Genomic DNA, 24,687 nt, shown 5'->3' on the forward strand with positions numbered 1-24,687 from the left:
GAGCACCAGCTGATTATGTGCATCTACCGCCGTAAGCTGATGAGGCGGATATGATCGCACACCCCTTAAGAAGGTCACGTGCCCCCTCAGACCAGATCAACTTATTACACACGGCTTTTTTTCTGTTTTGTTTTTCAAATCCAAGCCACTTCGGGCACCTCTACGCTTTTTTAATACAAACCACCTCTCTTCCCCCTATTTCTTTTTCACGCGTGGGGAATTGGCATGTGCCGGCTGCCCCGGCCCCGAGTCCCCCCGCTGTACCTGTGTGGGAGCGCAGGTGCCTCTTGAGCGCAGTGTGGCTGGGGAAGGTGCGGTTGCACTCGCTGCAGATGTAGCTGCGCACCCCGGCGTGCACCTCCATGTGCTGCTGCAGGGCGCTCTGCGTCTGGAACCGCTTGCCGCACAGCAGGCAGAAAACAGCCATGTCTGTACCTGTGCGAGAGGGGGAGACCCTGCTTAGGCACTGCCTGGCACCCCAGCCCCCCGTCCCATCACCCCGCTGCGTGGGGGTCCCCACTCCCACAGGGCAGCAGGGATGCTCGGCAGCAGAAGGGACCCCAAGAGCTGCAGGGCTTTGGGTGCCATTGGGAGTCCCTGGCCACCCTGACCCTGCTGACACTGGCCCTATGAGGGGAACAGCTGAAAAGGAGAAGTTGCTCTTCTTGCACTGGAGGCAGCAGGGAGACCTGGCAATGCTGAGAGATGCCCAAATGCAAGGCAGCTGTTGGGTGATCACTGCATCCCCACACACCTCTGAGAGCTGCTGAGCTCAGACCTTGTGATGCCCAGGGGAAAGGGGACCCCATGAAGCTGCCCTGGGGAGCAGGAGGCAGGATGTGAGAGGGGGACGTGCCCACCCCTTGTGCTGTGTGTGGCCCTGAGACCCAAGGCAGATCCAAGCTCCATACCATCACTCTTGGGTACAAACCTGGCTGCAGCAACACAACAGGGACAAAACCCCAACCCAGGCGCTCATACCCCGACCATAAACATCTCAGACCTTTAGCCATTAAACAGTTTGTTTTCGCTTATGCATAGCTGATTGTTCAGAACTGTGAGTCACTGCAAATTGTATTACACAGGGAGATTAAGCAAATAAATGCTCGCTTTTTGGAGACATTAAAATGTGAGGACTATGGAAATAAAATTAGCTAGAAAATTGTATTAGCAATTCATTAGCAGCACAAGATGTTCAAGGTAACCAACAAATCCATACAGCCTTCAGGAAGCAGCAGGGGCAGAGGGCTGCTTGCCATGCTGCCAAAACCAACCCCAGGGAGACCACCAGGACCACAGTAGCACAGGGTAGGGACATGATGGGCAGCAGCCCTGTCAGTGGCATGCAGGCAGGGGACAGGGAAGGATGCTCCTGGGCAGTCCCACACCTCCAGCTTGGGAGCTATGGGCACCAGGCATCTAGGAGAGCATCTTGGCTCACACGTCACCTGCTCTGGCCTTGTGCCATCACCCACCCAGGTGTGGCAGCACACCGTGGTCAGGTCTGTCCTGCTGGGGATGCAGAGGCTGCCTGGGGGCGTGCTCAATCTCAGCCTTGCACTGGGCTACCCAAAGATGCTCTGAAATCTGAAAAAATCCCCAGTGAAATGGGAATAAAAGCAGCAAGAGAGGTGGCCCCGCATGGGAGCTGCCTTTCTCCCTCTGCAGGGATTTATCCCAGGGGGTTGTGGGCTCATGTGCCCCCCACGCAGCTGAGGACAAAACGCTCCCAAGACAAAAAAAAATTAAAAAAAAAAAAGGCAAAAAAAAAAGCAGGCAGCCTCGAACGGGCAGTGCGAAGCAAATCCCAAGAGGTATGTGGCCCCGCGGCCCTCGGCGGCCCCGGCGGTGACAGCAGGACGGGTCAAAGGTCCCCGGGGCTGAGCCCCCAGCGCCGCGGCCAGCTGCGGAGCGGAGGCCCTGGCCGGCGGGACGCCGGCCCCGATAAATCTGCCGCCAGCAGCCCCCGCTGGGGCCGGGGACAATGGGCTCCCGTGGGGGCGGAGGGCAGGACAATGCCGCCGGGCCGGCGCGCGGGGCCGTAACAAATCCTCCCTGGCACCGTAGGGCCCTCATTTGTGAAACTAATTGGCCCCCGCTTGAAAAAAAAAAAGAAATGGGCTGACTCCAGCAGCCACAGTGATGGGGACGGGCTGCCTCGTGCACGCATGGGGGACGGGGCTGCTTGCTGGAGCTGGGCATCCCCCAGGTGCTGATCCTGAGACCTGCAAAAGGCCGTTTTTAATTTCTCCTTTTTGTTTTTCTTCTGCAAGTAATGTATCAGTAAATAAACACCCCAGACTGGGAGGTCAGCGTGTACTGGCACGGCCTGTGAAGGCACACGTTTCCAGCTGCGCTCTGAGAGCAGAGCATCTGTGTGACACACAGGCTGATACCGGCTGGCGCAGAGGTGGAGGATGTGGGAGGTGGCCCCGGATCCCAGCACTGAGCCCAGCGGCAGGGCACGGAGCACGGAGCTCAGGTAGCACTTGCTCCCAACCCTGAGGCTCCGCAGGTGACATTCTCCAGCAGCCAAGGGGCGCGGCAGGCACCACGCCCGGCTCTGCTGGGCACCATCCCACTGCTGGCCTCCAAGTTGTTAGGGTTTTTTTTAGGCTGCATGCCAACTATGTCACACCTTTGGAGAAAGGATGGGAAGTGGGAAAAAATGGCAAAACTCTTGAGAGGGTGCCACACTGGGCGACACAGGACTCAGCCCTGGGTCCTGCCGTGAGTGCATCCCTGGGCTCCAGCCTCAGAAGCCCCAAGCCAGCCCTCAGCCATTGGAAGAAAAATCACCCCTGATAAAGAAATGCTGCCGCCCCAAATCAGTGAGAGACGGATTTATTCATTTCCCTGACATTTTAATGGTTTCTCCCCTTTTTGCGGGAAGATGATTACAAATTAAGCAGCATTTAAACGCTTTTTACTGTCAACAATTAAAAGGGGTGAAGGCGGGCGAGCAATTCATTCCCCGGGAAACGCGCTGGCTCTCGGCGGGCGCCGACGGCCCTTCCCTCTACTGTACACAGCACAATGGCCCCGAGTACGCCATTAATTTTGCAGGACGTTCAAAAGCAAATTAAAATATAAAAAGCCCCTGGGCACAAAGATAGATACCGAGGGAGGGGGCGGCGTAGGTCAAGCTCGCAGAATTGAAGTCTTAGCAACTGGGAAGGTTTAGGTACAGCCCCACATGCTGCATTCAGCTGCCACCTTTGCCCACCATCCCCAGTTTCTGTGTCGCTGCCAGACCCACTGCTGCCAGACTAGCAGCTGAAAGCCCCTAGTGGGGCAGCTGTTAGCACCGCCACAGGGTTCGGAGGTGGAAACTGGAGTGATTTGGGTGTTAGACACTCTCTTGGTAAGCGTGTTGGCCACATCTTCCAGGGTCTTTTTCAATACAAAGTGGTCCCCAAACTGATTTTTAGTGGGGGGATGCTTGATGGAGGGAGGGAAAACCCTATGGCTGCAAGGCCGGAGATGCACATCCCTGCTCTCCAGCAGCTTGGTCCCAAAGCAGCGCAGTCGCCAGGGACGTGATGACGAGCAGGATGCGCCGTGTGACAGCGCGCCCCGTCCGAGCCACAGCGAGGATGCTGCAGCGCCGCCCCCACCCGCCGCCCCTGCCAGAGCAGGAATCCAGCTAGAAACCGGCGAGGCGACGGCTGAGGGAGGCAGGGTGGGGTGGGTCTCCCTCGCACTGGGCGCTGGTGGAGTTTATGGATGCGGGAGGTGCACTGCAGGAGAAAGGCGACACGTCCCCTTTAAAAGGAAATATAATTTACAGTGTGCAGCCAGGCGGGCCATAGTTTCAATCTCGTTTACTATAGAGAAAACTCTGCTAGCTGTTCTCTATCCCACAAATCCGATTTAATCAGACAAGCCAGCCAGCGTGGCTTGAAGTAAAAACGGATAATTAGTAAACAGAGAGCTACTTCAGTGCTTCATTGGCATTCGAGCCGGGCTAGTGTGTCGCATTTAAAATGCAGTCTGATGAAGTTTACAAAATCAAACCATTTGTTACTCCTATTGAAGAGGCTTCAGGCCACTTGCAATTAAATTGGAATTAGTGCTTAGAATGAGATACAGCAAATTCATACTAAAAAGGGATCTGACTTTCAGACATTTGACTTCAAGTTTTTCCCCCCGTGCTAGAGTACGCGTGCGTGTGCTGGCCTGCCGGCCCCCCAGAGCCCCCGGCAGCACTGCCAAGCCCAGACCAGCTGTGTGGCTGGGGAATGGGGTGACTCGGGGCTGCTGGGGCAGCAGGGGAGGGGGGACAAAGGGAGTGGTGCCACTATGCTGGTGAAGCCATCCCCACTGAGCCCCAGCAGGGTGGCAGCACGGGGCTGGCAGTCCCAAGGCTCGCAGCTCCAGCATGGAGATGTGCAGACCAAACTGCCTCTCCCTGAGTCCTTTTCATAACGCGGCCTTCTTTCCCTGCCTGCCCCCAGACCCATGTTATCAGACTTGAAAAATGAGCAGATCCATCCACTGTTGAAATAATCAGGAGCATGGATTGAAAGGCTGTGGAGGGGCACACTGGGAAGGCTCCAGCATTGTCACGGGCATGAGCATGCTCACATCAAAGGATGCTGACAGAGCCTGTTGCTGCCTCATGCACCCTAAAACCCCCAAACCCTCGGCTCAAGTTCTGATAATTCAGGATGTTCCACAAGGCTCCCTCCTTCACTCTTCATGTTTAACATCGTGTCTCACATGGTTCACATTGCAGAGGTGACCTGACACTGCTGCTGTCCTTACAACAAAGGTGAGCGGCTCCAAAACATCCCGGCCATGCAAAGCAGGAGCCCAAAGGCTGTTGGCACTCCTGAGATGAGATTTCAGGGACATTTGATGATTTTTGTCAACATGTCAAAGCCTCTACTTCCCAGCCAACACTGCTGGCTGCTGCTGCAGGCCCTAGCTGCAGGAACAGCAGCACTGGGGAGGAAGTGCCATTGGCAATGGTGGCCAGAGAGTGGCAGAGAACCCTCCCTTTCAGCCCTGCCTACAGGAAGGCTGGGAGAGGCAACAGGGCTAGCAAGGGGCCCATTGCCTGGGGCATCCCTGTCGCAGCTCCAGCACCCAAGCTCAGGCAGAGCTGCCCTGAAGGACAGCCTGAAGGTGCCCAGCTCAGCTTGCCACAAGGGACCCTGGGAACACGGTGCACATCCTGCTGTCACTGAGTTGAAAAGCAGACACCAGCACAGGCCTGGGTAGCACCAGCACCAAGGCTTCAGGACTCACAGGACATTGCCCCAGGATGATGGTGGATGCATGTGCAGGGTAAGAAAATCAACCTGGCTTTGGATTCTGTTTTCAGGATGATTATGAAACCCAAAGTGGTGTTTCTGGTGGCAGCACTGAAGTGCACCCACAGGCAGGTGCAAAGGAGCCCTCCCTGAATGCTGCTGTTGGGACAAAACACCTGCAGATGCCAGCTTGGATGTAGGGGTGTTGTGCAGAGCTGTGTCGTGTGGTGCCACCCACTCCAGTGCTATTGAGAGGTGATGGCATTCATTACTGTGCTGAGTCAAACAGCCCCTGCAATCTTCATGGTTCAGTGGAGAAAGGGGGGAAAACCCCCATAAGATAAACACAGGAAATGTGTGCATTTTGTGCCAGAGTCACCAAATCATCCCAGTTTCAAAGGCTGCCTCTGGACTCCACAGCTTGGCTTCTGTGCTAATTAACATCTTTATGGAAGGCAACTTCTCCCAAGGGGGCATTTGTTTGATTATTATTATTTACTTAGAGATAGCACAGCTTTCTTCGAACTTTAACCGAATAGGGAAAATTAATTCTTAAAAAGCAGCCGACACCGCCTGCTCTCCTGCCCTGCTGGTTTTCCTCCTGGGCTGGAAGTGGACACTCTGGCTGCAACAGGAGGGCAGGGCTAGCTTCTGGCACTGCCTGCTGCCTCCATGCCAGCTCACCCTTTTACAAATGCTGAGGAAAACTCTGGCATTTCAGAGCAGTTGTACAACATTGACCTTGCAAGCACAGGGGATTAACAAACCCCCCAAAAGAAACGCCTCATTTTTTGCTCCAGCAGTGATGCACAGGGCAGCATCCCACCCAGCCACACTCCTGCTCTCCCCACTGCCCAGGGCAGGATGCACATGGAGGATGTATGGGATGCTGGTGCCCACAGCAGCCTGGGCAATGTGTGTCAGGCCCTGAGCTGCAGCTCTGGCATGGGCAGCTCATGTCTACTGGGGGTGATTTATTCCTGGGGCCATCTGGACATGGGGGACAATGTGGTCCCGTATCCTCGTGAACTAGCTCATTATTCACACCCTCGCAGCTTGACCTCTCTGTCTTCCTTTGAGTATGGTGGGACAAGAGCATCCCCTTCTTGCCTCCCTTCTGGTGGCCGGTTGCTCCCCCATGCCCAGCTGGTGGCACCTTGTGCCCTCCCCACCACCCTCCACCTCCTTCACTGTCACCATTGCCATCATCACCACCTTCCCTCACCGTGTTTCCTGTGATTGCTCAGGCAAAGTGATTATGAGGGCACGTGCAGGGAGGGAAGGAGCCAGGCGACGATTAGTGGCGGTAGCTTTATGGCAACAGGCACACAACTCATTCGTTTCATGTTTTGCAGAATATAAAAGCGCCGAAACATCTTAATTTTAAATTCTTATCATTGAATTTACTGCTTTTCTCTCGCAATGATTTGTGTTGCTTTTTAATTTTTACAGTCTCTACAGAAGCCAGATGCTACTGCCTAGGGCCAAAATAATAAAAACCCGCTGCAGTCGCGAGTTACAGAACAAAAAGGAAACGCGCGGCTGACAGAAGTTAATATCTCAATTTAACAGTGCTGCTCCGCTAATGATCCTTTGATATGTGTTTATTTAGAAAGGTCTGATCTTGACCTTGAAAGCAAACTAAACCGCAAAGTCTTTATGAGAGGAGAGAAAGACTTTATTTATAGACTGGCTTTGCGTCAATCACGGCGGCAGCTGGACCCGCGCTGGTGAAGCTCCGCGCTGCCTGTGGGCCCAAACGGGCTGCTCAGCGGGAAATGTGTTTTTGGGAGGCTGTGGGATCAGCTGCCATGGGGGACTGCAATGTGTCCCCATCTCCAGGGCAGGGTGCTGAGCGCACCATGGAGGTGCAATCCAAGGGATACGGGCAGCTCCAGGCCTGTGAGGGATGCTCTTGGGGGACAGCACTGGTCCAGAGCAGACACACCCCTGTCCCTAGAACAAGCCACCCTGGAGCGTTGCATGCCTAACCCCTTCTTCCAGCACTGGAAAGTGCTGCCTCTGCTCCCCAGTCTACTCCCAGAAGGGGTCCCCAGGCTTGGAAGGAAAGAATGTGTTCAGCATCACCCCAGCCCTCACTGACAGAGCCTGAGCAGCGTTTCCTCCTCTCCCCGAAGAACCTGAGTGCTATGCAAACCTGGCAGAGGGAGTTTTTAAGGGCCAATCCTTTTTATTGCATTTCCACCTCCTGGCTGGGGGAGGTGGGAGGTTCCTGAGCTTTTGATGCTTCTAGCCTGGGATTGCACTGTGGACACTTCACACCTATGGTGCACTGTGCTCTCCAGCCCAATTTCCATTTTTTCAGGCCAGAAAGTTGTTTGAAGCCATTTGCAATACCTAAAGCCTTCTGGCCGAAGGTGGAGGCACATCCTCCCTGCAAAGAGGTAACCCCAAAGCCTTTTTATTGTACTATCAAAATACCTATCAAAATATATCAATACATATTAAACCCATTCAGGCAGACTCATGATCATCCTTGGCAAAAACCATCACTCAGTTGTTCCAGCCTTTAAAGGTACCGATGGAAAACTGCCTCCTTTCCTGGCAAAGCACGTGACCTGGCCAAATGCAGTAATCTGGTATCTGAACATCTATGTGCAACACCTCCCTTTTGTGCTGCTTTCCCCTAAGCTCACACCTTTCTGGAGAATGCCAGATTCAATCTTGCTATTCCCAAGAAAGCTGTGCATTGGGACACCTCTGCCCTTCCTGAGAACCAGTTTCTCTGGGGCAACCACCACCAGTTTCTCTGGGGCAAAGCATGGTGTCATTTCTGGCCACTACATCAGATGGGAAGCTGTCACACATACTCGTCATCACTGCACCAGCTTCCCAGATTTCCTCTTCCCAGTTGGAAATTGGACTGAAATCAGTTGAAAAAACAATCTGACTTTCTGCTGAAAACCCAGAGTGTTTCCCCCACTGCTTCTGAATTGTTGTTTAACTGATGTGCTAGAAACTGCTCCAACTCCCAAAAAAGAGTTTTGGGGAGGAGACCGAGGGGTCTTTCCATGGGAGACTACTATCACCATCACCACTGCCATCATCCCACCTGGCAGAGAGTACCACCTGCCCATTGCCAATCCGTTCCAATCACACCTCTCCTGTTCAAGGTAGCACCATTCTGGCATCCTCCAGTCCCACGGAGTTGTCACGACGCCCTGCTTCCCACCCCAACCAACAAAATGACCTTTCTGGTGCTGAGGCGGCTGCCTGGCAGAGCCCGGCCAGTGGAGCGACCGGCTGCCATGAGGCACAAAGCCGGGACTCGCATCATCTGCTTATTATTCCTGCACCCCCATCATTAAAAAAAGAGAAAAGATGAAAAGGCCCCATCGGCAAAGCCGGGGAGACGTGGAGCGGCACCGAGCGCAGCCTGGCCCCCAGTTGTTGGGGGTTTTTGTACAGCGGGGAGACGTGAATCCTGGGGGGACAAAAGTAGCTGCTAAGGTAAGTTAAACCTTGTCGAGATGAACTTTCCTGCTACTTTTAATTAAAAGTTCTTTGGAATTAAAAAGGACACTATTCAGGAAAGGCTGAAAAAAAAAATTCATTGACACCAGCCCGCCCCCCTCCCCTTTTTCCCAAGGAAAAGAAAAAGCTGTTTTTGTGTGTCTGCTCACCCAGCCCGCACTGTACAAAAGGAAGCGGATTTGCAGCAAGACACATGAGATGACCCCCTGACCCCGAGCCGCTGAAAAGTCCTCAATGGCATAAATACCAGATAATCAATCACATACCAGGAGGGCCGGTCCCCCTGCCCTCGCCCCCGCCGCCGGGTTTATGAGAGATGCACTGTAAACGGACACCGGCTCCTGACGGGAGGCCCCTCTCGGCATTCCTCTGCTGGACCAGGAGACCCCGGCCGCCTCTCAGACCGTGTTTCATCCCTCTTTTATAAAGCCCAGCATGGAAATGCTGAGCATCCTCAAGCTTGCCATAGCTGATCCCTTGTGCTCCAGAGCAAACAGGGACAGAGACATCTCTCTGTGCTCTGGAGAGATGGCCAAGCATCCCCCATGCCACCACAGGCCAGCGTGTGGCCAGCGCTGAGTTGGGCATGCAGAAACCAGGGAGAAACCAGCCCCATTTACAAAAGGCTGTGCTTTATGGGGGGCTGGCTTTTTGAAGCCTTCATGGGTACTAGCAGTGAGTACCATGTCATGCTGTGTTCCCTTAGGGGGCTCTGACCAGCACCCTGAATGCCAGTAAAGGAAGGCTGCCAAGACCCTCCAGTGCTCCAGGGCAACAATGGATGTTAAAGCTTTCAAGGGAGGGAGGGAAAAAACTTGCAGTGATACCGCACTGGTTTGGTTAAATGGGGAGCCACTTGGCAACTAAATTTGATAATGCTTTTGTCCGTGGGTCAGAGGTTAAATATGTTCACACTAATCCCCTTCATCTAGAATTAAAGGACAAGAAAGATTTCTCCGTAGCTTAGTGAGAGGGCTTTTCTCATCGTGCTTTAAATAGTATTTGCACAGGAAAATTAAAGGCAGACCATTGGCCCCGATGCCATCGTGGCTGCACGGCTCCACCACGCTCCCACCTCCTTGCTCCTTTTGGCAAATCCACCAGCTTGCACAATGCCTGGCCTCATCACATTTCCCCATGTGTGCACCAAGGAGCACAGGGAATTCTTGCTGCCATTTGCTGTCAAAGTGGCAGAAGCAGCAGTGGTTTGGGAGGCAGGGAGATTCCCGGCTGCAGGAATGCGCGCCAGGACTCAGATTTCAAGTGCTGTCACAGGACATTACTGTCAGACAAAGGGGCTCTGTGCTGCGCCCCTAGGACCCACTGCCCCCAGACCCTCTGTGAGCTGGGGCTGGCACCTGAGTGTCCAGAATCCACTCTTGCACCAAGAGAAAATGTGCAAAGCATTGACTGTCCATCGCACACGGCACCGCCGGCGCGCCCTCCCCCGCCGGGACTGTGCTGCCCAGGCGAGCACGGCAGGGATAATTACCTCTAAGCATACTTAATGCTACAGTGCATTATCTCTAGCTATGGAGAAAAGCACAATCCGGAGGTATTTCCCCCCAAAGTCTCGTTGGGCTGCTCTCAGAAAACACTCCTGAGTGCTGTGAAATGGTTACAGAAAGTCACAGGCAGCCCAGGAAGATGTCAGGTTGGTTTTGGTAAGGAAGTGTGCCAGCTGCTTGTGCTGGCTGCTTGTGCCAGGCATTGCTTTGATCAAACTGTGGAAGAGGATGCAGCAGGACAAGCCACAAACACTCCCAAATCTGCTGCTGGAGCAGGGACATTGCAGATGGCTGTTGGTGGCCAGTGGCACCACTGAGAAAAGCCCCAGCCACTGGCAGAGTCATGCCAGCATCCTGGTGAAGTGCTGGCCTGACCATTAATCATGGGGCCACACCGAGTGTGAGACAAACAGAATTTGTTTTTCAGTGTGATTTATAGCTCACATCACCAAACTCACGTGTTATGTTCCACTTGCTCAAAATCTGTCATTTCCACACTGGAAGAAGCAGTCTACCATACATCTGCAGCATCACTGCAAGGTTTTGGGCTGGAACCATTTTGAGCCAGAGAAAGCAAAGCAAATGTGAGGAGATAAGACAAATATGTAATAAATTTGACTCGATGTACATTTGCCAAGAACAGGGGTGGTGCGTGCCTGTGTGACAGTGCAGCTCCGGCGCAATGCCCCCTCCACCTCCTCCAGGCTCCCACGCTTTCCTTGGCAAACCCAAGCCAGCAATGGGGTTGCTGGGATGCTCTTCTATGGAAAAACACAGCGAGCTCTGGCATATAACACAAAAATAATTTAAAAATTTTAAAAAATCCCTGTGTGATCGTTGAGCAACACTTGCCATGGGAGCCAGCACAGGGGCATCCTGCCACCTCTGCTCCCGGGTTCCTGCTCTCACGCGCCACATCCTTCTCCCTTTGTACCTCCGCTTATGCTGCACGACTGTTTTGAATCGCTAAAATAATGTGACAAGTTAATGATGGCACAATTATCTAAATGTTTAACAGACATGTTATCTAAGTGAATCGGATTGAGATTCCATCCCGCTGACAATAAACATCAATGGGAGAGCAGAAAGTGATAGGCAAATTATCGCCAACCCTGCAATTTCAATGCTATTAAATTTGGAGGAATAACAGCCCTGAGGCCTGTAAACTCTGAATAAAATAGACCCTTGTGTTTGGCCAACTATTAAATCAAAATGCTACCAACATCCCAGCAAAAGAAAAAACCAGGGGGGAAGAAAAGGGGGGAAGATATAGAGCTTTTCAATTTTCAGTTACATGTTGGTTTTATTAATTCTTTTCTGCTACTGGTGTCTCAGGGCAGAGGATTCGAGGGCTATGAGGGATGAGAGTATGGGATGTAGGAAGGGAATGCACCCAGGGGATGAGGGCAAGGGAGAGTGAAGGGTCCTGCTCCATCCTTGGTGGCGCAGCCAGGGGCACGCCAACCCCACAAATAAAAAAATCCAACTACTTGCTGAAGCAAACATGCTCTATAGTGGGTGTCACTCATGCCCACGTGAAACTGGGTCAGGAGTAAATCTGTGCTGTCCTGCTGACTGACACCGGCTGCCGTGTGCTAACTGCCTTGGCACACGGGAGGAAACTCGAGACGAGTCACCTCTGATATTTATAAACGTCGGCACGAGCCCAAAGCCCGTTAGCACCAACGCCGCTCGTGTGCACATCCCGACTCCCAGCGGTGCTGCCTGGGGCTACTCAGGCTGCCATCTCAATGCTTTCTGTTTTTTCCTCTACATTTGAGGAGAAGGGCAAGGAATTTTCCATGCTCTCTTCCCCAGCACCAAGCCTGTGCTTCTGGAAGATGAGCCAAAACAGTTGCTGCTTTTCCTATTGCAGCGGGACAGGGGCCAAGGACAGTGCACACCCAGAGAGGGCGTCTCGGCCCCGTGTCTATGGGGCTGCACACAGCCCTGCCAGCACCGTGCTTACAAGCAGGAACTATTTTTTTTATTTATTCTTGTTTTTTGCCTTGCCTCAGGAAGTGGGGTGTTAGTTTTCTGCTGTGGAGACGAGCAGTGTTTGATGCAGCACATGTACAACAGCCTGGCTTTGTGTTACCACCATTCAAAGCAGCAGGGAGGGCAGTGGGGAAAAGAACATAAAGGGGGTGCTGGGAGTCCACCTGAGAAATAGTCCTATGTGCTGAAAGAAAACCCCGAGAACCCTTCATCTCCTGCACAAAGCTCCACAGCTGTGGGTCATGTGGGGAAGCAGTGACTCTTGGGGAGAGGTCCCACATCTCCCCTGAACACAGTGGGTAATGTGGGTGGATTTGGTCAGCCTGTACCAGACACACTGCTCAGCTTTTGAAACCATCCCTGAAGGTCTCTATCTGCCTCTCTACCAGAAAGGGTTATCCATTTCTTTCACCTGGAAAGTTGGAAGGTCTTTTGCTAGCCAACCTGCAGCTAAGGGCAAAGGAATGATGTCCAAAACAAACCCGTTCTGGAAGATGCTATTATTTGGGAAGGGGGTTAATTATAGCAAGGCAGGGGAGGGATGCTTTCCATGCCAGCAGAAGAGAGGAAACCATTTTGGCTGCCCTGGCCACTCTGCCCCTCTCTGCCATGTTTACAGCTGGAGGCAGTGATGACAAGCTCCCCTTGGGTCACTGTGCTCCCTGCTCTGGTTGCCCATTGCCCTTTGAGCTTCGGCACAGTCCAGCCCCAAGGATTCACCAGCCAAAGGGGGTTTAATCCCTACAGGAATGTCAGGGTTGTTAGCCAAACTACTCTGCATCTGCAGGATGGTTTGTAGTGCAGGCATCATTGAGCTCCATGGCTGGGCTCCCACTTGTCACCCCGGGATGCTCAACGGGTCTGGGAAATGGAAGGAAAGGGGGAACTAGGTGCAATTTGCTTGGCCACTTTGACCCCCCTGGAACAACCTGGGCTTGGGTTGTTCAGCCCTGTGCAGCCAGTCCCTCACTGTGCTGGCTGCCCCCCCCCCCCCCCCACAGCCCTTCTCCTCAGCCTACAGCATAGAGAGCTTCCAAACAGACCTGGAATGGCAAAACCCAGCCTCCAGCTGTAGGGGCATGGACAGGGATGGCAAGTACTTTAAGATTTATGGACTGGTGTTTGGCCAGCACAGCTCCATGACCGGGTGACAGCCGGTGACACAGCACTTTGCATCCGTCCTCACGCCCCCAGCGTGAAGTCGGGCAGGCTCTCTGTGCCAGCCCCGAGCACAAACTCACTGCCAGTGGCATTTATATCAGGGCTTTCAGCACTGAAAGATGAATCTGTGCTCAGTTAAACTGCTCCCGATATAGCACAGGAGGAGCAGGCGCTCTGTCCTGCTCCAGTCTAGCTTTGGAGGGTGAAGGGCTCCACCTGGGTCTGCCTGGCTGTGAATTCCCCCAGGCAAACCTTTCCCAAGTACAGCAGCTTTTGCAAGAGGCTGAAGAGATCCTTGTGTTCCTGATGGTGGCATCACTGAAGGGCTTGGAAGTGCCAGAGCAGAAACATGGCAGAAACCAACTTTTGGGAGGTGTTTGGACGGGGACAAGGTTTGCTTGCAAAAGGGACAAACGACCTCACATTTGTTCTGCCATTGCTTCCCATGTTAATGCTGAGCAGTGGTGTAACAGCACTGCACCAGCTGGTGCCTTAATCTGTTCTTTGGTGCAAGAGGAACTGGGGCTGCCTGGGCAGCACAGAGGCAGGAACTGCAGAAGTTCCAGCCCTCTGTTGGGCAAAGGGTGACAAAGGCAGCCCAAATGTTAAAACCTGCACCTAACTGAGGGGTGGAAGGGGAGGGCCACGTACCGGTGTGCGTCTGCCGGTGCGTCTCCAGGGCGTCTTCCTTGGAGAACTGGGCGCCGCACTGATCGCAGACCAGGGCCTTGGCACCCGCTGGGGAGAGAAAAGGGAGAGCAGGGTTATTCCAGGGACAGAAGGACACACACCTGATCATGCCCCTGCACACTGCTGCTGCCATTAACACTCCAGGACCAGTGCCATGGAGGGGTTTCATGTTTAATGTCCCCTGTGCAGCCAGCAAAAGCAGTGCCTCATCCAGCCCTGTGCTCCTGTGCCTTGCACATCACAGCAAAATACAGAGCTGCTTGCCAGGAAAAGATTATTATTACTTTTTAAAATCATTACATATCAGTGCATTTCATTAGCACTGCAACTTATCCAATTGCAATTGGTTTCCTGTCCCTTCCCATCATAGCTGGTGCTGCTGGTACCCAAAGATGCACCTGATGAAGGATGTGGCTGGAATGCAACAACTGAGCAAGAAGCTCAGAGGCACCTCTGACTATTGGAAAGAGATGTGGGATTTGGGGCAATTCTTAGAAAATTACTGTCAATGTGCTGCTGGTTTGGATGAGGAAAAACCCAGGATGCCCAGCAGCAGATAAGTAACTTCTAGATGAAACCAGATTAATGACACACCATATCCAACAGCATTGTGGGACAAAGCCACGGCCCCATTTCAAGGTTTGATTCATCTGTTGTGAGGAGCTGAATGTTACAGAGCAGGACTCAAGGTGGGGGCACTGCCTTGCAGAATGCTGTGCTGCCCATTTTCAGGGGTCCACACTGCCTTTCCCCTCTCCTTCCTACCCCCCCGAGCCCTCCATCCCACAGTCAGGGTGGGATGTGGGGAAAGGTGGGCAGAGCAGATGACAGGGAGAGAGGTATCACAAGATGCATTGAAAAGAGAATTCCTTTGCCTTTAAATTGTCTCGGTAACTGCTGGCTCGCAGGCAGAAATATTTGGCAGCGGCGAAATTAAAAGTGATAAATTTTCTCGCCAAGAGCTGATCGATAATAGAGGTCTCATCTGTTAATCAATATGACAGTCTGCCTGTTTACTGTGCATATGTTGTTCGCCGCCGCCCTCGCTGCGATGTCAAGTTTGCATTCAAAACAACCCGAGTGCACCTGGACCATTGGCGGCTCCAAAGGGGCAAGCACACCCAAACTTTGGGGTGCTCCAGGGGGGCTCCCCCGCACCTGGCACCGGCCTGGGGACCCCGCCATCAGGGATGTGGGGCACTGGGATGCGGGTGCTGCCGGAGGTGCCCTCTCCAGGCACAGCAGGGAGAGGAAGAGCGTGTCCACGAAGGAGTGGGATGGGGAGAAGCGAGGGGCCGGATCGATAGGGCAGCAGCCGGGCCGCCCTCCGCCCGGCACAGGCGCGGGCAGCGCGCAGCCGGCAGTTGCCAAGGCAATGGCTCTCCATCGCCACTCCAAGCTCCGCCGGCCCCAGCGCAGCGATCCACGAGGATATGGCAACCCGTGATCCGTGAGGATGCAACAACTGCGGCAGCAACAGGTTCTCCCCGGGCAGGGCGGCTGCTGGTGCGTGCCCCTCCCGGCGGCTGTGCCCCGGCACTCCGGGCATTCTGTGCTTGGAGGACCTTGCTGCACCCGCAGGCTGAGACAGAGCACGGTCCTGCTAAACACGGGGCTTGCTTTTACTGCCCCCATTTCCACATGGGATTAGCGGGGAGGAGAGACGTGCCGGTGCCCTCCGCAAGCTGTGGCCAGAGGGGCCGCAGAGACGCGGGGAGGCACAGCCAGGCGAGGCAAAGGCAGCCAGCATCTGGCTGGGGGGCGGGCGGAGGGGGGGAGGAAAAATTCCTGGCGAGGCGAAAATAAACAGGGCGAACGCAGGGAGGAGCCGGGCGCACTGGCTTACATAAGGAAGCACAGTGTGTACCAAAACAGCGGACCCAAAAAAAGCCGGAGCTGTCAGAACAATGAGTACAGACGCGGGGCATTTACAGCAGGCGCTGCCGTACAGTTTTATTTACAGTACCTCTTATCAGCGCGGGAACAGCACGCCGCCTGCCAATTTCCAAAGGCCAGGACTGCGTGTTCTTTCCCTCAAGTAGATGTGTACTCCAGGCGGGGGGAGGTTGTTTTTTTTTTTCCCCTCTCTTTTTTTTTTCTTTTTTTTTTTTTTTTTCTTTTCTCATCAGCAAAACAAAAAACTGATACGGAGCCAGAATTCCTGTAATGTACACACGCCGGCGGGGAGAGGGAGGAGGAGGGCGGCGATTGAATATGTAAATAGTTCAAGGTTAATTTTACTATGTGAGTCACTGGGAAAATGTCATCCAACATCTGAGCTTATTATAACAGGGCTTAGAAAAAAACCACCACGGCTTGCTGTTTGTTATGAAAGGGAGCAGGACACGTTGGAAAGCGGAGCTCATGGCAGGGCTCTCTTCTCCCCCCCCCTTGCCTTTCTCCCTGCTTTAAGCAGAAACCATCAGCGCAGGTTTGGGCAGGGTATATTTAGCCAGCGCCTCGTATTGCCTACAACACACAGATATCTCCAGATGATCTTATCGATGGGCTGGGACAGGACTCCGCGTGCTGCCAAGTATCGGCCGTGTTTCGGCGCGAGCCTTGCTGCTGGCACCAGCCCCCCGCCGTACATTTATATCTGCACAAGCAAATTTATAGCCCCTGCCTAATAAAGGTCGCTGGTGCAAACGGGTGAGGAGCTGCTGCCCGCTCCGTCCTGCGCAGTCACTGCCGCCCCAAGTGCCCCCCAAGCAAGGTTGGAGCTGCCGAGATCTGCAGTGCCGCCAAAGCCACAAGGAGGGGCAGAACTCGGGTTGGACCTCATGATCTTGGAGGTCTTTTTGAACCTCTATTATTTAATTTCCCCTCCAAGAAACGTCAGGGAGCAGGCTGCTGGGCTGTACGGCGGCTCTGGGCAGCGGGATGCCCCATGGATCACGACGTGGGCAGGGGCTGCAGCTCCCTCCCAACCAGCCAGGCTTAGCTCAGTGGGTTGGATGACAGAGCTCATCTTGCTTCAGCCACCATCATCCCAACAGTCCCTTCCAATGCGCATCATTTAATTACTTTATTGGGGAGGAGAAACTTCCATGGGGTTATGGAAGAGGCACACTGAACTCTAGCTCCGGAAAAGAGAAGGAATAAAGGAAAAAGAAGGACTGCCAGCATCCTCTGGAGGAGGAGGAGGAAGATGGCTAAGGGAGGAGGAAGATGGGAAATTGGTGAGGAGAGTGGTGGGGGAGGATCCAGCCTTCCCCGCTGCTGTTTTGGCACAATGGCCCCCCTCAGCAGAAGCAATTAATAAAAATTTGGGATTGTATATTATTAACAGGCTGTAATTGGTGAGAAGATGGAGATGTGAGGGGGGAAATATGGATTTAAAAAAAATCTGCAAGAAAATTTATGCACTGCCGTTGCTTTACTACCTAATTAATTCAGTAATTTCAAAAACAATTTTATTTATGTTCCGTTTACCACATCAGAAGTGCAAAGAAAAAAGCACCAAACCACAGTGATGCTAAAATAATACCTCAAGGCATCTATTTTTAATCAGCGAAAAAAAAAGGGAAAAAAAGAGAAGAGCCAGCCCAGCTTCTATACAATCTCTGCTGGGCAGACCACCAACTCGGGGAGCGCAGCAGCCGAGCCCTCTGCGAGTGCCTTCCTGGCTGCCGAAAACAGAGCTTGTCAAAAAAAAAAACAAATCCATAATGGCCTGAGGCTCCTCTCCAATCTATTTTCTGCTCAGCTGGTTTTAAATGAAGTTATTATGAGTCATTAAAACACCCGCAAGCCTGTGGAAGTCAGCCAATTACAATTTTAAATTTAGCCTGTTCTCTATCCCATTCTCTTGTTTTCTTCTTTTGCCCACATCAAGCCGCTTTCGGATTTTTATTATTGCCATTATTATTATTATTATTATTATCATTATTATTATTTCCTTTCTCCCCTGTTTCACCCAAGTGGAAGAGACAAGTCATGAAAATCTCTGTGCTAAAAAAATACTGTAGAGAAACCCAAGAAGGGCTTAAAAAAGACAGAGCTGCAGAGCAGGCCTGGAGAGTCAGCCTCAGCTCCTGCTTCCCAAAGTGCCACAGAAAGGTAATAACAAATATCAGAAAAAGTGAGGTGTGGGCATTACAGAGTGAGGAAGGACCTTGAGCTGGAGTGCCAGAAACTCGTCTGAGAAGGATGCTGTGGCAGCATCTCATGGGCTGCCCTGGAGAGCCTTGGGAAAGCACCTGGAGTGATGGAGCAGGGGCTGGGGGTGGGTGAGGTGATGGTCAGCAGCAACACCATCGCCCAACCTTGGCCAGGCAGTGCACCAACTCCTGCACCGCACAGGGACTGGTGGAGCAGGGAGTATTTTCATTAAAAAAATAATAATTAAAATTATTAATTATAGTAATTCACTTGGGGTCCCAAACTGGCAGGTTTTTACGCAACCCCCTTTCCTGCTGCCCCTGCCAGTGCCACTCTTTACAGCAGCATCCTCTCCACAGGGAAAAAATTACAGACCCCATCCCTGGCAGCCCCGCACGGCGAGCGAGCACGGCGCGTACTGCACAGCCCATAAAACTCCAAACAGCCTCCAGACACTCCTGCAATCGTCCTCCATCAAAACACTTTGTCTTGCATACAGAAATGCGGCGGGGCGCCGCGCGGAATACCAAATCAGCCCGTGACGGTGCGGGGAGGCGGCTCCTTGGCAACCGGGGGGGCTTCGCCACCGCCGCCGCTCGACAGGAAACAAAATCTGTCAAGCCTGTTGGGCAAATGATAAACATTAGCGGTATTAAAAACAACACAAAAGCTGCGTAAATGGCTGGCGAGCGTGTGGGGAGGGGTGGGCCGGGACGGGGGGGCTCCTGCCCCATCTGCCTCCCAGCCCAAGTGAGGGGGGTCTCCAGCACCACCACCTTGGGGGAAGTTTGGGAAGTTTCCCCCCTCCAGCAGAAAGCAGGTGGGCAGCGATGGCCACGGACACCGTGAGAGAACAAGACGGACGGACGGACATCGGATGTGTTGGGTGTGTGTGAGGGGCCCTGGCACCCCGCTCTGCACCCCACCTTCAGTAACATCAATAATGTCAATAATGTCAATAACAAGGGGCGGCCAAACCAGGGGAGCGGTGAGAGATGGTGGGTGAAAAATAAACGTATTTCATCAGGTGAGGGCGGGGAGAAGCAAGAAGCTGGCTTCAACCCAGCGGCCAGGTCCAGGAACCCGGCCAAAACAGGAGCTAAAAAGCAAACCATAATTTTCTGGTCTCAGTTCAGGCTCTTGAGGCAGAGAGGATGGGGAGGGGAGGGCTGGGGGCTAAGAGAAATGTATTTTTCATCAGCCAGTGTATAATTTATAAACAGCATTAAACAGTTTTTGTTTTCTTTCTTCCTCTCCCCCGTGTGCGCGGCTTGGCCGGCAGTCAAGCCTGCATTAATTTCTGCTGTGGGTACAGTGTGTTCTTGGATGCACATCTGCGGATGATCATAAACGCGGGAACGCTGGCAGAACATCCAGACCTGCCGGCAGGCCGCTGACATCACCCGGGACCGAGCGCGGGACGCCGGCCAGCCGGGGCGGGGGGGCGGAGGCGTCCCCAGGGAGCGCCGCGGGTACCGGCCGGGGCGAGGGGCCGGGGCCGCGCTCAGCCCCGCACAGCCCACCCCGGGGACAGCGGCAATGCTCGCTGGGGTGGGCGGCCCGGGATGAGCCCCTTCTCCTTCCGCTGGGCAGAGAGGCAAGGGTGGCATGTGGACGTGCCGTCCCCTTCAGTCTGAGGTGCCATCCCTACCAGCACTTTGGACCCCACTCCCCTGGGAGTCCCTGCTCTCTGGATAGCTTGTCCATCCCCCAGTAGGACCTCGGGGCTTTCTTCTGCCTCTCCTGATGAGGAAGGAGCGTATTTGGGTGGGGAGGGAGGGTGTGAAGCAACAGGACAGGGGTCTGCAGGGCTACATGTTCCCCATGCTGCCCATGAGCATCCCTGCACACTACTGGCTGTTCCCACCGTTCCCAGCCCAGAGTGGAGAAGAGCAGCACAGCCATCCCCACAGCAGCCATTTCTGCTGGATGGAGAGGCAAAGCAAGTGGGGACAGACAGAAACTCCCTTTCTTCCCTGACCTGGGGAACAAACCCAGTTCACAGCAGGTGCTGAGTAACCAGCATCCCAGGCTGAGAATGAGCACCCACTGAGCATCAGCTCTGGTGAGGATGCAACTGAGAGAACAGCAGTGCTGGGATCAGCCTCCCTGGTCAAACCAGTGCTGGTCTGAACCACAGAACCAACAAGCTGGGTCTCCCACCTCACCTTCCCTGACAATTTGCTTTTCAGGGAGAAGGGCAACTCTCCATGTCAGCCTTAGAGACCTCTGAGAGCTTCTCTGCCAGCAGTGCAGGCAGCAGGTAGGGAAAGACTCTGCATGGCATTAAAGGCTTTACAGAGTCAACATGGGGCAAGTATTTACCCTGCACCTGCAAGGCTGTGGCACAACAGCGCTGTGTGCTCAGCCCAGCCTGCCACAGAGCACCACAGCCCCCAGGGCTGGTCCCCAACCAGGTCCTCAGTAGGAACCTTTACCAAAACCCATCAACACGTGGATGGGGATGCCGCAGATGTTACCCCCTTAAACCCTTTGGCACTGGGGCTGGAGAAGAGTGCCAGGGGGCACAAGCCATTCCACTGCAAACTCCCAGTTAAACACAGGGCCCACTGGTGAGGAGGCAAAGCTGCCTTCAGAGCTGAACACGAGCCCTGCACCACTGCTCCAGCATAACCTCCCTGTGTCCAGGGCTGGTGGAGGGGGGAGGTGAGGGAAGAGGTGCAAAGGTCTCCTGCTTTAATAAATAACAGCGCTGGAATTCACAGCGGCTGTTTGCGAGCTCGAGGCAGAGCTCTCCCCGCCCCCCCAGTCCTCGCTGGATTTACCAAAAAAAAAAAAAAAAAATTAATCCTGTGCGATGACAAGCTTGGCTCAGCGTTCACTGTACATACTGTACCCACAAAGCTGGCTGCCTGCCAGGGACAGGCTGTGAGCCAGCAGGACCATAACAAACACAAGCCGTGCCTGCCACTGCTGGGGGGAACAGCATCCTCAGCCCCAGTCCTGGGGGGGACCAGCATCCTTAACTCCAGCACTCAGGGGGGACCAGCATCCCAGGGACCTCCCCCAGCAACCTGCTGCTGTCTGCAGGCACCCTGAGGAGCTGGTGCCTGGCACAAAAAAGAGTGGGATGGGAATGGGGTCAGGACTATTAACCAAAAATCAGAAAGCAGCAACTGGCCAGACGAAGCACCCCCCTACCCCAGGAAAAAGAGGAAGTGGGGAAAAAAAAGAAAACAGGTAAAAAATAGATAAAAGTATATAACAGTAGAAGAATACAGCTTCACTGTCAAACTCTGTGCAAGCACATCTGTGGCTACAGTACCTGCCACCCCCCAGAGATCTGTCCTCGGAGCAGGAGGACAAGGACTCCCGACGGTGTCGGGGTCCAGGGGTCCCCTGGCTGTCTCCAGTTCCCCACATCAGACCCCCAGCTGTGCCAGGACTGCACCCCTAAGGGGAACATCAGCTGACATGGACTTGCAGAGCACAAGTCTTCCCTCCAGTGCAGTGCTTCAGCCCTTCCCTATCTATTTAATTAAAGGCCCTGCAGCCTGTGAACCTGCTACTTGGATTCATTAGTCAGAGAACGCCTAATTCTGCAGTTTTGCTAACGAACCTGTGGTGGGGGCCTGAGGTGGAAACAATGCTCACGCTACAAGCAGGGCTGACCATGAGTAGCTGCGTGGCATGTAGAGTTTGTTATTCCAAGCTGCTTAGTCTGGAAAATATTTCCACAATTAAGGAACTGAAAACAAACTCCAAAAAAGAAAATTTAAATAAATCAAATTACTGGGCACTGGAGAACAAGTTTGCAATGTGCTGCCCGGGGAAGGGTGCAGCCGGCTCTGCACGTGTCTGCTGTAGAGGAGACGTGTGAGCTGGGTGGCCACAGCATCCCTGGGTGGACAGACAGAGCAACCCCCCGTCCCCAGCCCAGCACCCCCTCCCAACCCACCTGAGTGAGCCAGTAAGTGCATTCGCAGCCGCAAGCTGTCCAGGAACCGCTTCCCGCACAGCTCGCATCCGTACGTCTTCATCCCACTGTGCAGCTTCCTAGGGGAGAACAAAGAGGGTGAGTCCTGGGATGGGGGGAAGTGACCCAAAACAACACCGAGAAACTGCCTGGTGCTTCCTGCAGCCCACACATTGCCCAGAGTCAGTGCTGGCTTGAGAAACACTGCAGGGAGGGCATGGATGGGGGCTCCCACGTGACTCCCCAGGACTGAGGAGACAACCCTCTCCCCACCGGTGTTTGTCATTTTTGCAATTGTTGGAGTCTTTTAATAAACTCGATAAATCTGAAATCTGGAGTTAAGGCAAAATCTGTGTTGGCAAACTCCTTCCCCATGTTCTGAGTGCTTTTGAAAAAGGCACTGTACTCCAAAAAAAACCCCAACCACTTTAAGAGGTTGTTTGTGTGCATTTCTAACCAAATCCCAATTTCCATCCAAATTCAGCATGACATGAATCACAAGCAACAAACACAGACACCAGCTCGCAAACAGGAAACATGCCACTCACCGTTTCCTGGCAGCCCCAGGTACACACCGAGCTACGCCCTGGCAGAATTGCACAACCTCTGAGTGCACCACCACCCCACAGCGTGCGGGGGGCTGAGCATCCCCCACATCCTGCCAGGAGGGGCCTTTCTGCCCAGGGCACTGCCCACAGGCGCTGATCACAGCAACAGGTGCCAGGCTTGGCCACGGTGGCCAGACTCTGCATTATTGCCCATTCCTTGCTGTGAAGACATTGATGCTCCACCTTGGGGTGACCAAGCTCTGGACCAAGGGGAATGACCTTTAAAGGAGGCAGTGTTAAAGGAGCACCGTCCAAGTCTGAAAATACCAACCCAATCCCATCTCCTTCCCAAGACATCACTGCTGCCCCTGGCAACCCCCCCCAGACCCTTTTCCCCTCCCCTTTGGGACCAACCACTGCTCAGCCCCCATCACCCACCGGGGAGCACCCTGAGGCTCGGTCCCCACAACAGCCTCTGCTGCTAAGGGCACACGGAGGGACACAATGCCCAGAACATGTGGAATGGGGGCTTGGTGCTTTATTTTGCCACCTCCACTGGTGGCAAACAGACTCTTTGCAAAGCCACCTGGCTCTGGGCTGGACAGCCCCGCTGATCAATGCCCCTGAGCCCCAAATGCATGGGCTGCTGCCCGCCAGCTCTCGGTCACCGTGAGCTACTCAGACCTGCGGCTGGGGCGGACTCGGGACAGCAGCACGTGCAAAGTTTCAACATCGGATGCTGTAAACAGAGAAGTATTTGTGTGTGTTGAGGAGTAACACAGCCCATAGCTGTGTGCTGACCTCTGATCGCAGCCACCATTTATCATCGTGCCGCAGCAGGACGAGAGCATTTCTATTGCCTTCTTGCCAAAGACAAAACAGGAATGGTCCTGTCCAGGGCTGGATGTGGACCCTCTCACGGGAGGGCTCAGCCCCAGCTGTGTAGGCTTGCGAGGACCATGTGCCTGTGAGCTCCTGCTGTGCTTCCCCTGAGGTGTAGGTTTTATTGGAGCAAAGCAGCTGCTGCTCTGACTCCAAGCAAGATCACCCCTCACTGCTGCAGAGAGCCCAGAGCCCCAAACCACACCTGCCCCATGGGGCTCAGAGGCTTGTTCCCTGGCTGCCAGCCCCACATCCCACCTTGCAGGATACTGAATGCCAGCATGGGAAGAGTTGGAGCAGGAGAAGACCCCCTGATGTTCAGTAGCGACTGAATGCTGCAGAGCAGAAGGGAGAGGGAAGGAGCGGGAGCTGGTTTCAACTCTCAACTTTGCTGTATAATGTAATTATTAATCAAGCTTGTCCTGAATTCACTGTGTCATAGCAGAGGATTAGGAGTCATGCACGAATTCAGGCCAAGAAGGTTTACAATCCAAAGGATTTATCCGCCTTGCAAAAATAAATAAAACACCAGCCTCCTGACAGGGCTCTGCTGCCAACGAGCAGCTCAATAAGTGACAACCTTCTCATTTTGCATTTTTAATTTGGGACATGCCTGTCACACTCCCTGGCATGGGCTGAGCTCGCTCCTGCACTTAACACAGGGCTAAAACCACTTTGTTAGGAAGACCCACGTCATGCTCTGAGTCCACACTGCCCCTTTGGAGGCCAGAACGCCTTTCCCCCGAATTACAATCTAACTGGTTAATTAGTTCAAGTAAAACATGAAGGTTTGGGGGTATTTTAAGCAAGTCTCAAGTAACAGAAAACAGAAGGACAAGCTTTCTTCCTCTGCATTTCCAAACCTATGGTTAGCACCTCTTCTCCCATCTTCCCAGCACAGAGTGGGGAAATAAGGAAATGAGGAGACTCCCAGCCCCACTGGTGTCAGGGTGCCCTGGAAATCCACCTGCCACTGACATCCCCAAATCACCTCCTCTCTGCATTGTTTCAATGGGGCACAGGGGTGCTCAAAGAGTAATTTAGTTGCAATATCTCTATCAACAAATTTCAGCGGCAACAAAAGTTTTCCGCTCGGCGCCTGCTTC

General features: G+C 53.5%; 1 protein-coding gene across 3 annotated transcripts in view; it reads right to left on the reverse strand.

The window, feature by feature from the left end:
• Positions 1-24,687, reverse strand: part of ZBTB16 (zinc finger and BTB domain containing 16) — a 54,566-nt gene that overhangs the window by 5,237 nt on the left and 24,642 nt on the right. For all 3 annotated transcript variants that reach the window (XM_084221365.1, XM_084221363.1, XM_084221364.1), the window contains exons 3-5: positions 22,134-22,231; positions 14,072-14,158; positions 265-435 (exon numbers count right to left, since the gene is read on the reverse strand). In XM_084221365.1, coding sequence (XP_084077491.1) covers positions 265-435; positions 14,072-14,158; positions 22,134-22,231 — 356 coding nt within the window. The remainder of the gene's footprint in view (positions 1-264; positions 436-14,071; positions 14,159-22,133; positions 22,232-24,687) is intronic.

This window comes from Fringilla coelebs (assembly GCF_963513975.1).
Source record: "Fringilla coelebs genome assembly, chromosome: 25".
Taxonomy (NCBI): Eukaryota; Metazoa; Chordata; class Aves; order Passeriformes; family Fringillidae; genus Fringilla; species Fringilla coelebs.